General features: G+C 36.7%; 1 protein-coding gene across 1 annotated transcript in view; it reads right to left on the bottom strand.

The window, feature by feature from the left end:
• Window positions 1–4,124: 4,124 nt before the first annotated feature.
• The window catches only part of RP2 (RP2 activator of ARL3 GTPase), a 69,828-nt gene continuing 59,773 nt past the window's right edge, over window positions 4,125–14,179 (bottom strand). Inside the window, exons 4-5 of the mRNA XM_056107345.1 lie at window positions 9,527–9,612; window positions 4,125–7,551 (exon numbers count right to left, since the gene is read on the bottom strand). Coding sequence (XP_055963320.1) covers window positions 7,468–7,551; window positions 9,527–9,612 — 170 coding nt within the window. The 3' untranslated portion in view covers window positions 4,125–7,467. The remainder of the gene's footprint in view (window positions 7,552–9,526; window positions 9,613–14,179) is intronic.

The raw sequence follows: 14,179 nt of genomic DNA, 5'->3' as shown, positions 1-14,179 counted from the left end.
TATTCTATGCCTTCAGCATCTTCCAGGGGGCTAACTACAAAGACTTACCCCCAACACAGCAAGAATATTAGAAAACAAATGGGGGAAAACATGTAGAAGCCCACCAAGTTCAATATCACTGAAGATATAAACAATACCAACCAGCTCAGTAAATCCTCAGACAACGTCTTCAGTGACACCATGATGAGGATGATCAATGAGCTCAAAGAAATGGTAGGACAGGTAGTCAGCAAAGCACAAGAAAGTATAACAGTAGAAATGGAAAAAAATACTACAATTAGAAATGAGAGAAATAAAGAGCATGGTAGGTGACACTAAATAGCCAATAGACACTCTGAATAATAGAATAATAGCAGCTATGCAAAAGATCAGGAGCTCCAACATGAGAAGGAGAAAACTACTAGGAAACAGCAGATGGTAGAAAACAGTCTGAAAAGAAATGAACAGCACACCAGTGAACTATGGGATGAATTCAAGAGAATAATATGAGAATCATCAGAGTCCCTGAAGAGCAGAAGGCAAGTGTGAATAAGAAATAATAGCAAAGAAATAATTAATAAGAATTTCCCAGAGTTATTATAGGCACCAAGATCCAAGAGGCCTGGAGTGCTCAATGAAAAATACACCCAATTAGGAAAAATCCAAGAAATATTGTATTCAAAATGACAAAATCCAAAGATGGAGACAAAATATTGAAAGCAGCAAGATAAAAAAAAAAAGAACTTACAAACAAAGGAAAGCCCATAAGATATACAACAGCTCTATCAAATGGAATTCTATGAGCTGGAAGAGTATGGAAGGATCTAGCGTAAAAACTCAAATAAATACCTCACTAAGAATACTCTATCCAGCTTGATTATCATTTAGATTTGAAAATACAAGTTCCATGGACCGGTAAAAATTTAGGGAATTCATAACCTTGAAATCAGTTTTGCAATATGTTAAATGAACTCCTTTAAAAGACAGGAGAAACTTCCCAACGTGTGGCATTGAGTATGGCACTCACTAATGGCGCATATGTTTGTCCTCTATTAGATTAAGAAAGGTTAAAAACATATAGCAGTCAATCATCACAAATTGTCTTTTATTGATTCATTTTCTGATAATTCTATTTGCCATTCCTTTAAGTTTTATTGGAGAAAGTAATATGAAATAAATTTGTTATATGCCTGCCCCCTTTCACGACCATCCTGTTATTCATCGATTGCCTCGAGCAGGTCCCAGTAACGTCTCCTTCATCCTAGCCCTGAGATTTTTAAGAAAGTGCTATATTCAAGGCTCTTTAGGAGAATGAGACCCATCATTGTTACTGGTATTTGGCATATTGGGTACACCATGGGGAGTTTGCCAGACTCTGCCGTGTGGGCAGTTTACATTCGGTAGCCTGCCAGTTTGTCCAAAGTAGGAATGAGATAATAAGATGTCATAATAAGAGGTTGCGCGGCCGCGAATGTATGAGTAAATGTATCTTAATCAAAGTGCTCTTTAAATATTAGTACTGGGGGCTGGAGCAATAGCACAGCGGGTAGAGCGTTTGCCTTGCACGCAGCCGACCCAGGTTCGATTCCCAGCATCCCATATGGTCCCCTGAGCACTGCCAGGGGTAATTCCTGAGTGCAGAGACAGGAGTAACCCCTGTGCATCGCCTGGTGTGACCCAAAAAGCACAAATTTTTTTAAAAAAATTACAAAAATAAAAATTAGTACTGAGCTGACACCTGAAGTAATAACAATAGCAACAAAATGGAACTTGCTAAATGAAAAATCAACATAAGGAATAGGAAAAATATTTGCAAACCATATGTCTGATAAGGAAGGGATTAATATCTAATGCATTAATACATTAATAATAACATTAATGCATTAATAACATTCAAAATATGCAAATCCCCTCCAGAAATAATCCAATTTTTAAATGGGCAAATACAGTACTATATTGGGTAAGGTGCTTGCCTTACATGTGGCCAACCTGGGTTCAGTCCCCAGCATTGCATATGATCCCTTGCCCTAAGTGCAGCTGGTGTGGCCAAACCCCCCAACAAGCAAAGAAGCCCCAAGTGGCCAAAGCGGCCAGAGATAACTAAATAGGCTGAGCATATGCTTTGAATGCAGGAGGCCCAGCTTCAATACTAGACATGGTATGGTCCCCCAAACACTGCCAGGAGTGACCCCCCAAACACAAAGATGGGAGTACTCACTGAACACCACTGAGTGCGGCCCCAAAGCCAAAAAAAATGGACAAAGGTCCTGAACAGACATTTTTCTTCTTTATAAATTTCTCTTTTATTAAAGAACTGTGATTTACTAACTTATTGATAGTTGTGTTTTAGGCATGTAATATTTCAACACCAATCCCACCATCAGAGTCAACTTTCTTCCACCAGTTTTCCTACATACCTTTCCCTTCCCAATTTCCACCTGATCCCCACCTGTCAACTTGACAGGCACATTACAAAATTTCAGTGTTTGCAGCTTAGATCTCATATTTTCAGTTTTGTTGAGTCTGTGTTTTGGATGTATGGCTATGACACTCATCTATATCACCAGAATAACTGAAGTCCTGTTGCCTTGAACAGACATTTTTCTAAAGAAAATACACAGGTGTCAAATAAATGCATGAAAAGAAACTCAATATTACTAGCCATTGGGAAAATAAAAGTCCACAGTGATATCACATCAGAATGACTAACACAAAAAGACAAGAGAAAAATGCTGACATAAACGTGGAAAAAAAGGGGGCCCTTTTATACTGTTGTTATATGGGTATATCTACTATGGAAAATAACATGGCAGTTTCTCAAAAAATTAAAAACTAAACTGCCATATGACACAGCAAAACATTTCCGGGAATATTTGAAAACCCCTCTTGGAGAGCCTGGCAAGCTACCGAGAGTATCTCACCTGCACAGCAAAGCCTGGCAAGCTACCTGTGATGTATTCAATATGCCAAATACAGAGACAAGAATTCTCATAATGGAGACATTACTGGGCCCGTTCAAGCAAATCGATGAACAATGGGAGGACAGTGCTACAGTGCTATATTTGAAAAACCATAGACACTATATCAAAGAAATATTGACACATATTCATTCATAGCAGCATTTTTTACAATGTACATTATTTACATTATTTCCAAGATAGGGAAATAACTTAAGTAACCACTGATGGATGAATGGATAAATATGTGGTACAAATAAATCCATTATATATAAATGCACAAATATACATAAACAATTATTCAACCACAAAACTACTTAATTTGGGCTGGAGACATAGAAGGTCTCCCACCTTGCAGGCGGCTGACCCCTGTTCAATCCTCAGCACTGAATATGGTCTAGCACCACCTAGACCATATTGATTATTGAGAACAAAGCTAAGAGTAAGCCCTGAGCACCATTGGGTGTTGACCCAAAACAAAAACAAATAAAAAACAACTTGGATGGATCTTGAGGGCATTATGGTAAGTAAAATAACTCAAAGACAAATACTATATGATCTCAAAAATATGTAGAACATATATCTACAGAACAAATTAAATATTCATAGGCTTGACTGAATTTATGGTTACTAGAGTTGAAGTGGGAGGAAAGGAAAGCATATGGAACAAGTGGTCAAAAGGCACACACTTAAACTTAAAAGAAAAAAGACAAATAACTACTAGAGGTGTGATGCACAACATGATGAGTATAGTTCAAATTTGTTATTTGTAATTTGAAAGGTATTAAGAGAGTAAATCCTGGGATGGAGTGATAGAACAGTGGGTAGCGCACTTGCCTTGCAAAGCTGACCTGAGTTTGATCCCTGGCATCCCATATTATCCTTCAAGTCCAACAGGAGTGATTCCTGAGTGCAAAGCCAGGAGTAAGTCCTGAGCACTGTCAAGTGTGGCCAAAACGTTTGTAAAAGAGAGTAAATTCTATAATCTTTTATTTTAAGGAAAAGTATTTTTATTTTTGTATTTAAATGAGATGATGGATGTTAACTATATTTGTTGCCATAATAATATGTGTAATTCCTGCTGTACACATGAAACTAATACTGAATGTCAATTATAGCTCAACAAAACCGAACAAAAAGTATTAAGCCATTTTTATTTTAACAACATTTATTACAAATAATATTTTATAAACACTGGGTACATTACATACAAAATCTAGACATAAATATAGAGAAGCAAAGGACTAGTAGTATTAACACAAGAGAAAGAGAAATAAGATAATATAATGTTTAAATATGATTAACAATCAAATTTCTAATATTTTATTGATCATGATTTCTATAAATTCAAAAGCTACTCAGAAATAAAATGTACTACAAGTGAAAATACTTGATAGTAAATACTTACTATCAAAGTTTAGTATTATAGACACAACAACCATAGCACTACTTATTCTTAAAAATCTTTCAAACATTCAGAAGTCAAATAAATGTCTTTAAAGACAAACTTGGAAAGAAGCTCTGTTTTTCACTTAATTTTATTTTTATTCTTGACCCTGAACAAAGGTCTCATACACGTGAGGCACATATGTACTCTACCACTGAAACTCAACCAAAAGCTCTCATCTAACCCAAGCATATAAAATTTTAGGCTTTGATTAACAGACACTAAACCTAGTAGAAATTTAATAATTAATGTCTCCCTTATGTGTTCCTGAGTTTTGCTAAATGCTATATACAAGATAAAGAATTCAATATTCAGCTTTGAATTTTTGAAAAGCACAGTACTATCATTATTTTAAACCCTGGATAATATAGTTAAACAGTTTAACAATGTAATTACATTAGAAGGAATATTTAGCTTAATGGGAAAAATGACTTCTGATCACCACTTGAATTTATTTGTAAATTATAATGAAAATTATATTAAACTTGTTGGTGGGGCAGAGCAATAGTATAGCAGACACTTGCTTTGCATGCAGCTGACCCAGGTTCGATCCCTGGAATACGGTACCCTGAGCCCACCAGGAGTGAGCCCTGACCTCAGCTGGGCATTAAGCCTTGAGCAACAGAAGGTATGGCCCAATAAACCTATTCGTAATTTTTATTTGCATCTTTTTGTTTTGTTTTATGACCACATCCAGAGATGCTCAGAGGTTACTCTGGTTCTCTGCTCAGGAATCACTCCGGATGGTGCTCGGGGGACCATATGGGATGCTGGAGATCAAACCCAGATGAGCCATGTGCAAGGCAAGCACCTTACCCACTGTGCTATCGACCCAGTCTACACGTCTTATAAAATCATTTTCATTTAAAGGAGACGTTGATTATGTAGTATAGAATGCTCTTATAAAAGGACTTGAAGTGATGCAATGCTCATAAGGCCAGGCACAGGGTAGGTAACCAGTATTAGTAATTCAAAGTGAAAAGTCTTTTAATGTATTATTATTGCAGAACATCAACATGTAATTCAATGTAGTAGTTATGAACGGGTAAGAAAATATTCCCAAAACAGTTCAAACATGAAAATACATTCCAGTAACAATCATAAGAGGAATTGTTACAAGTGGCTATTTTCAAACTTGGTTTATAAAAATATAATTAAATTTACGTTTCTTTTAAAAAATAGACATATGAAAGCTGGTTTCTCCTAGCTCTGAAATCTTAGGTAGATGCAGGTTCAGTCCATTCTTACAAGATTAGCCTATCGACATCTTCTATAGGGTTACTTTGGATTTATAATAAACCCCTCAATATAAAGCCTCCCCTTGAGGGTCAGGGAAATAGTTCAAATGTGTGGAAAAAATTACACTTATCACAGGAGACCCCCTTGCAACAACCTGGGTACTGAAGCATTGCTGGGGATATCCTTCTCCAAATAGATTTCCCTGTAGACTGGATCTGATCATTGGGTCCAAAAATGTAGGTTTTAATTTTGTTTAATTCTGGGGCTACTCCCTGTGGTTCTTGGCCTACTGGGATAGATGTTGTGATGCTTGGGGCCCAGTGGAGTGGGCATCACAAAAGCCACACCCTGGAGATATCTTGAGGGTTAATATGGCCATGGCCAGCAATGTTGAGGACCATGCAGTACTGTGGATCCAAACTGAGGTCCTGGCCCTTGAACTATCTCAGTGGCTCTGGTGGGATTTTTAAACAAATAGCTCTTCCCTGCTTCTTAATTATGGTCTGGTGGATTTGGAAAATAGTGCTTTAAAACAAACAAAATAATTTTATCATCTTGAACATTTCTTATATTGAGTGTATAGTTCTCTGACTCATGGTAAATTATTATAGTCAGGTTGACTTGAAAATAATGCTTTAAAGCAACCAAAATAATTTTATTAGGAGGCTTGAAAATTACTTGATTAGAATAGAATATCTAGTGAAAATCAAATTTATCTAGCTTTTAAATGATTTGTGTAGCTTATCATCATGCCAGAGTGTTTCTTACCTAAATGTCACAAGGGTTTATTTTAACTCTCCTAGGGCCCACAAGAGTGGAAAACAATTATAACCTTTTTTGAGAAACAGTAAATGATTGGGTTCCACAGTTTTAGTGCTGCATATATCCTTTCTTACCATAAAGCAGCAAAATCATCTAGAAGTCTTTTTAAAAAATTTAAACACCATTACTTACCAAAGCTGTTTATTGTATTGTATTGTATTGTATTATATTATATTATATTATATTATATTATATTATATTATTGTATTGTTGTTTCAGGTATTCAATATTCCAACACTAATCCCACTACCAGTGTGACCTTCCCTTCACCAAGTATCTCCAATTTCCCACCCACAACCACAAGTCAGTTCCTTAGCAGGCAAAAGCAAATTTACTTCATATTGCTTGTTACTAATAAAGTGGCAAATGGAATTATCAAAAATAGATCAATAAAAGAATTTGTGATAACTGTTATATCTTTCGATACAACAATTTCTGAAAACTAATGTGGAATTTGTTCAAATAATCATACTACTTACAAAATAGTCTTTAAATAGTTATACCAACATCAGTTAGTAGAGTTACTTGAAAAACTGATTACCAAATATTATTAATTAAAAATTAGCTCAATTTACAAAGTATTATGTCAGCTTTGTATACAAAATCTCATTTGGTAGATTGTACAACTAGAAATCCATTATTTTACTGCATTTATGGGTATAAAAATCCCTCTAAAGTGAAAAAAATAAGCAATGGAATGTATTCTCAAACAAATACCATGTGCACTGAGGATAAATGAAATTATTAGAGACTTGAAAGAACATTTGATTAGGCTTAAAAATTACTGCTAGCCTTTTCTATTATATGCAGAGAAACAAAGTACAAGCTAATTGAAGCCCTTGGTTTTTAAACTGATTAAAACTTAGTTCAAAATGAACTGATTTTGAAATCCAAATAAAAGGTTGCAGCATTTAGCTCATTTATTATAAAGTAAGCTCCAGTCATCTTAGCATTAGTAAAACCCACTGTGAATACACAAGGTGGAAAATACTTAATGTCAGGTCCTGGGTTCCGCACTGTGCTTCATATTGCCATCTGTATATCAGCAAAGTTATAGAAGCTGTCTACGTCTCTCTGTGCTGTTTCCTTGCTTTCGGATACGAACATCTATTTTAAAGAAAAAAAGAAAAAATACTAGAAATCCCCAAATTCCAACATGCATTGAGCAAAGTCACAAGTTTTCCATTTAAAAGAAATTCAAATACAACTTTTATAGTATTTAATCTGTAGATATTCTATAGAGTCCATGCAATATAGTTCCAAAGCTATAATATAAATTGAGCTCTTTTAAAAAAGTACTTATATAATTAATGTGTTTGCTTTCACAATACTTTGATTTATTATATTGCACTTGAGATTTTACTGTTTTTTTAAGCATAACATCAATATTATGAAAGCCATTAAATAAAGGTTTATTTCACTCAGTGTCTTCCTTTTTCTTATAGGGTGAAAAGCAAAATTTGAGATTATGTTCTTAAATGCTGCTAAAATATATCTGATTTTAAGTGAATTTTTTTTTTGCATTTTGGGTCACACCCGGTGTTGTACAGGGGTTACTCCTGGCTCATGCACTCAGGGATTACTCCTGGCAGTGCCCGGGGGACCATATGGGATGCTGGGAATCAAACCCGGGTCAGCCGTGTGCAAGGCAAATGCCAAGTGAATTATTTTCTAAACATCAATAAAGCAGAACTCAATAGAATCTTCAAAATGGCTTTTTCATATAGCAGCAAGGAATTTTAGAAGATCTGGGTTCTAATCTAGCTACATCACTAAATGTATGATGCTGATAATTTATAAACCACTCAGGGTTCAATTTCCACACTTACAAAACAAAGAATTTGGGTTAGGTAATCTTAAAATCTTTCAAATCTAATATTTAACCATATAACTATTTTCCCTATTTACAATCTGATTACATTTGTCCTCTCCCTTAGTAGTGTTGCTGTGAAAAAATTAGACAAAAGACAAAGTACTTTAAAATTAAGTCAATTCAAGGATCCATAAGCTAAATCAGAGTACAAAACTAACATTTCCTTCTCTCTCTCACTCCCTCTCCTCTCTCGGTCTTTGGGCCACACCCAGATATGCTCATGGCTTACTCAGGGGCTTTGCACGCAGGAATCACTTCTGGCAGGGCTTGGAAGACCATATGTTGTGCCAGGGATAGAACTGGGGGTGGTCTCATATATTTATTTAAAAATGATTAAGTATTGACTCATTTAATTATTTTGGTGTTTGGTTCACACCCAGTGTTGCTCAGGGTTGATTCCTGGCTCTGCACGCAGGGATCACTCCTGGTGGGGATCAGGAACCATATGGGGTACCAGAGAGCAAACCCAGCTCAGCCATATGCAAAGCAAGTGCCCTACACACTATACTATCGCTTTGGCCCGTCATATAATATTTTTATATATTTGTTTTTAAGTCCAAAATTCTTATCTGTTGTAAGCTCATAAACATATTTAGAAGATTCCTATATATATATCACTTCTAGATATCAGTGAAGTTCAATTTTTTGGTGAAGCATCAAACACTGGACAATTTTTGGTGAAGCATCAAACATCTGTCTAAAGTATTTAAACTTAGAAATATACCATTTTACAACTTATCATTTTTCAAAACAGGATATATTTGAAGAGATATTCGATGAAAAAATCAAATGGAAACACATATTATTGAAGGTTTTTTTTTATCTTTTTTTTTGTTTTGGTGCCACACTCGGATGGTAATCAGGGCCTCCTCCTGGCTCTGCTCTTGGTGGGCTTGGGGGGAACCATATGGGATACTGTGGCTGAACCTGGGTCAGCCACATGTTAGGCAAGCTAACTGCTGTATTTATCTCTATGGTCCCTATTGAAGTTTTTAAATATATTCTTATTTTGTGACATTATGAGCAATTAAAATTTGGTTGTCAAGGCAAACACGAAGCTTAGGTTACCAATTATTTACCAAGGGCTGTAAAAATCATAAGCTGTTGAAAAGGTTTCTTTAATTACAAGTAACCCAAGGCATAAATGTACTATTTGATTTTAAGGAAAATGAAATGATATAAATTAAGTATTGTGAATAAATTTCATACCTTGGTCCCATTGAATATCTCGTTGATAATATGTTGACATCCTTCTACAGCATTATCTCCATTAAATTCCAATGCAATAACAGAACCTAGAAGCAAATCCAAGAAGTGGTATCTGAACATGAATATATATTCTAAAATTAATCTTTTTTACTCCTCCCTGAAGAATCTCTAGCATATTCTTTTAGGGTGAGAGAAAGGGAAGAAGGAAAAGGACAGATGGAATACATCATTTTAGCTACTTCCTACTCTAAATCATAAAACAAATTTACATTGAGTCTCATTACATGAGGAATAGCTTCAGTGCAATTATATTACTAGTGTGACATTTTTAAGTGTTGTAAATAGTCTGACTTTTTTTGGTTTCACTTGTGTATGAAAACCATAAAAGTCTATACCCATTGAGCAGCACAAAAATACTTGATAAAATAACAAGATAAAAACAATTTAAGGGTTTTCCATGCAGCCAGTCTTGCCGTCTGCCTCCTTCTACCATGCCCTTAGTCAAGAAACTAAGCTAAACGTTGCCTTGGAGCACGTAAAGTAGTAAGGTACTTTTTCAATTTGTTTTTTATTTGTTTCTGAAACACATCAGTGGGCCTGATGGGAATGCCTACTCTTTTTTTAAAATATAGGAGTACTGCTATTTCTTCAGCCACTGACGAAGCTGACTGAAGCAGGCATGAACTCCACATTACTTTTAAAAAAATATTTTAATTTTATTTTCATAAAGTTGTTCACAGTATTTGTCTACATTCACCATTTCAACACCAATACCACCACCAGTACACCTTCTCAACACCATTATTTCAAATTTTCCCACTACCAACACCCAAGCCTGCCCCATAGGCAGATGCTAAATAATTTATTTTGTATCTCTTGTTATGAATAGTATGAGATCTTGTGTGTCCATGAAAGTGGTCGAACGCTACTGTAATTCTAATTTTTTAAAAAAAATATTTGGGGTCCAGAGGCATCTCTGCAGCATGCTACTCTCCTTCGAAATTCATTTGTGTGTCTCTGAATCATGGGGGACGGCTACTCCCAGCAGTGCTCAGGGTGGTACCAGGGGATCTAATCTAGGGTTCTCATATGCAAAGTGTATGCTCCAGCCCATGAATTGAAGAGTTACATTTTAGTGCCAGAGAGAGATAGTATAGTGAGTAAGTTATTAGTCTTGCATGTGGCCAACCCGAGTTTAATCCCTGGCATCCCATATTGGCATCCCAAGCACCACCAGCAGTAATTCCTGAATGCAGAGCCAGGAGTAACCCCAGATGTGACCCCAAAACAAAAAAAGTTAAATTTTATTTATTTTATTTGGTTTGGACTACACCCAGTATTGCTCAGGGCTTACTCCTGCCTCCGTGCTCAGAGATTACCCCTGGTGGGGCTTGGGGAACCATATGGGGTGCCATATGTTCAAATATGATCCAACCTGGGGTCGGCCATGTGGAAGACGCTACTGAGGTCTTCACCCCACCCCAAAATTTATATACTATTTTATTTATTTTAAAATAAAATATTGTTAAATTTTCAACAGTTCAGATGTAGAGAAAAGTTGCAAAGTTGGTAGAGTTCCAGTTACCTGAAACTCAGTGTCTGTAATTGCTAACATTAAAAAAATTAACATTATTAAATTTTTTTGTTTACAATACTACTGGTAATTTTTTCCCCATAATTCCAACACCATACTTATCACCAATGTACCCATCTCCTTCCCCCAAGGAACCTAGTCATCTCATCCTTTGCAATTCAGTTGTGTAGGTCAGTTCCCCAATTATGTTGATTTTGGATCTTTGTTGCTACATCTCTATGTATCTTTAAATCCCACAAATGAGAGAGATCATTCTGTATCTGTCCCTTTCATTCTGACTGACTTCTCTCAGGGTGATATGATCAAGCAATAGATATTGGCATTTATCTCCAAAACATATAAACATTAATCCAAAAGGACATACACCCACTTATGTGCATTATTGCACTTGACAAAATAGCCGAGATATAGAAACAATCCAAATGCCCAACTACAGATGACTAATTAAGAAGTTGTGGTATACATACACAATATAATACTATGTAAGAAAGAATAAAATCATGCAATTTGCAGCAACATGGATGGAACAAGAGTTATATTTTATTGTAGTTTAAAAATATTTTAATTTTAAATACAATTGCATACCTCTCTTCTGAAACTGCCAATATAATATCATCTTTATTGGATGGGGCTCCCAAACAGTGACCAGGAGGCCAGGAGACACAACACCCAGACCTGGGGCAGTTCGGTGGGCCTGAGTATTCAGAGCTGATTAGTCCTATAATACCAGAGACCACCAGAGTCATCCCAGTGGTGCTTATAGATATATATATTTTGATCCAGGAGCAAGTTTTGTCCTTTTCTTTCCTTTAAAAAGAACTGATTGAGGTTCTGTAATTTACAATACTGTTAATAATGGTTTCTCATGCACATAATTCCAGTACCACATGCCTCACCAGTGTATCCACCTCCATCCTCAAGGACCCCAATTTCAGGGGCATTTTTATTTTAATTATTCTAGAAATAAGTGATGATTTAATGTAATAGCATTAACAACTTATTGGGTGCCTACAACATATGTAATAATAAGTATATACCTATATAACTGAGGTACCAATGTCACTGTCCTCCTGTTGTTCATCGATTTGCTCGAGCGGACCCAGTAACATCTCCATTGTGATACTTGTTACTGTGTTTGGCATATCGAGTACATGTGTTTGGCATATCGAATACGATAACTGAGGTATGGGAGTAAAAATTTAAGAATATAATGTTGTGGGGCTGGAGTGATAGCACAGCAGGTAGGGTGTTTGCCTTGCATGCAGCCAACCCGGGTTCAAATCCCAGCATCCCATATGGTCCCCTGAGCACCGCCAGGAGTAATTCCTGAGTGCAGAGTCAGGAGTAACCCCTGAGCATCGCTGGGTATGACCCAAAAAGCATATATATATATATATATATATATATATATATATATATATAATGTTGTGAGGTTATTTATTAGGCTATATATACTTCAGGTGAAATGGTATAAAATTATTAGGTGAACTAAAATGATTTAAACAGGAATAATATAAAACATAATTTGACGATTAAGTAAGTTTTGAAAAGAAAAATATTTATAAATAAGTCAACAGAAAATATAAAATAATTAAAAGGTTCTAGTAAACAGGGGCCAGGGCGATAGTACAGTGGGTATGGCACTTGCCTTGTATGTGGCTGACCCAACTTTGATCCCTGGCACCCCATATGGTCTCCTGAGCTCACTAGGAGTGATCTCTGAGTGTAGAGCCAGGAATAAGCCCTGAGTACTGCTGAGTGTGACACAAAATCAAAAAGTTACAGTAAACAGAAAAAGAGGTAACAAGAAACAGAACAAATGGAAGAGAAAGCAGCTACTTAGATAGTGGAGGTTGGTTTAATTACCAGTCCTTTTCAATGTGAACAGTCTAAACCTGTGTTTTTTTTAAACTTTTCTGACTGTATCCCCCTCAGACCTTGTTTCCTTCCTGTGCCCTCCTGTCCTAATGGTTGGCCCAATAGTCTCATCCCTTGGCCTACCATTTACATGATTTTCACCTGTAGCCCCCTTAGAATATCATGGTGGCCCATGGCAGGAGGTATATTGCCCCTGGTTTAGAAACACTGATTTAAACAGAAGTTAAAAGACAACTTGTCAGATTGGATAGGAAAGCAAGTACCAACTATATCACTGTATCACTGTCATTCCATTATTCATCAATTTGCTCGAGCAGGCACCAGTAATGTCTGCATTTGTCCTAGCCCTGAGATTTTATCAGTCTCTCCTTACCGCATTGGAGGCTCTTTCAGGGGAATGAGACATATCATTGTTACTGTTTTTGGCATATCAAATACTCCACAGGAGCTTGCCAGGCTCTGCCATGTGGGCAGGATACTCTCGGTAGCTTGCTGGGTTCTCCAAGAAGGATAACTAGACTAAAAGAGGTTGTGTGGCTGTGTATGCGGCTGCACACTTCCAGGAGCTTTGTTTTATAGTCCCTGGATCTTGGCCATTGATGGGATTTCATGGCACTGGGGGCAGTTTGTGGGTTTAACTGCCTATCTACTGGAAAATGGGGGATCTGGGTGGAGGAGGCCCAGTCCCGATCCGAGCAGGCTTAGAGATCTCAGCCCCGGGACCCACGCACCTGGGTTCCTCTGCCAGTTCCTTCATGCGTGAGGCTTGTCTAAGCATGTGGAGAGTGGCCTTGAGCATGGCTGTGGCTGGGTAATAGAGGTGTGGGGCTGCTCGGGCTCTGCTCAGGGCAGGGAGGGAAACTCAACCACCCCCCTTTGAGGGGTCCCAGTGAAGACAGCCTGGTGCTCAGGCAGGAGACTCTACCAACTATATCCTAACTATATAGCATTTACAAAAATCTTACTTTAGCTATATAGACTTCATAATCTGTAAGAAGATGAAACCTATTAAACAAAAGTTGGAGTAGCTGTATTTCTTTCAGAAAACATAGGTTTCAGAAGAAGAAAAATTATCAGACAAAGAAGGACTTCATATAACAATAAAGTAATTCTTCAAGATGTAACAATCCAAAGAACTGGGGATGTGGGTGGGGGGAGAGAAAAAGATGTAACAATCCTAA

This window comes from Sorex fumeus, unplaced genomic scaffold, assembly GCF_029834395.1.
Source record: "Sorex fumeus unplaced genomic scaffold, SorFum_2.1 ptg000162l, whole genome shotgun sequence".
NCBI lineage: Eukaryota > Metazoa > Chordata > Mammalia > Eulipotyphla > Soricidae > Sorex > Sorex fumeus.
Note: the sequence above shows the minus strand (reverse complement) of the source record. Positions and strands in the feature narration are given on the sequence as shown.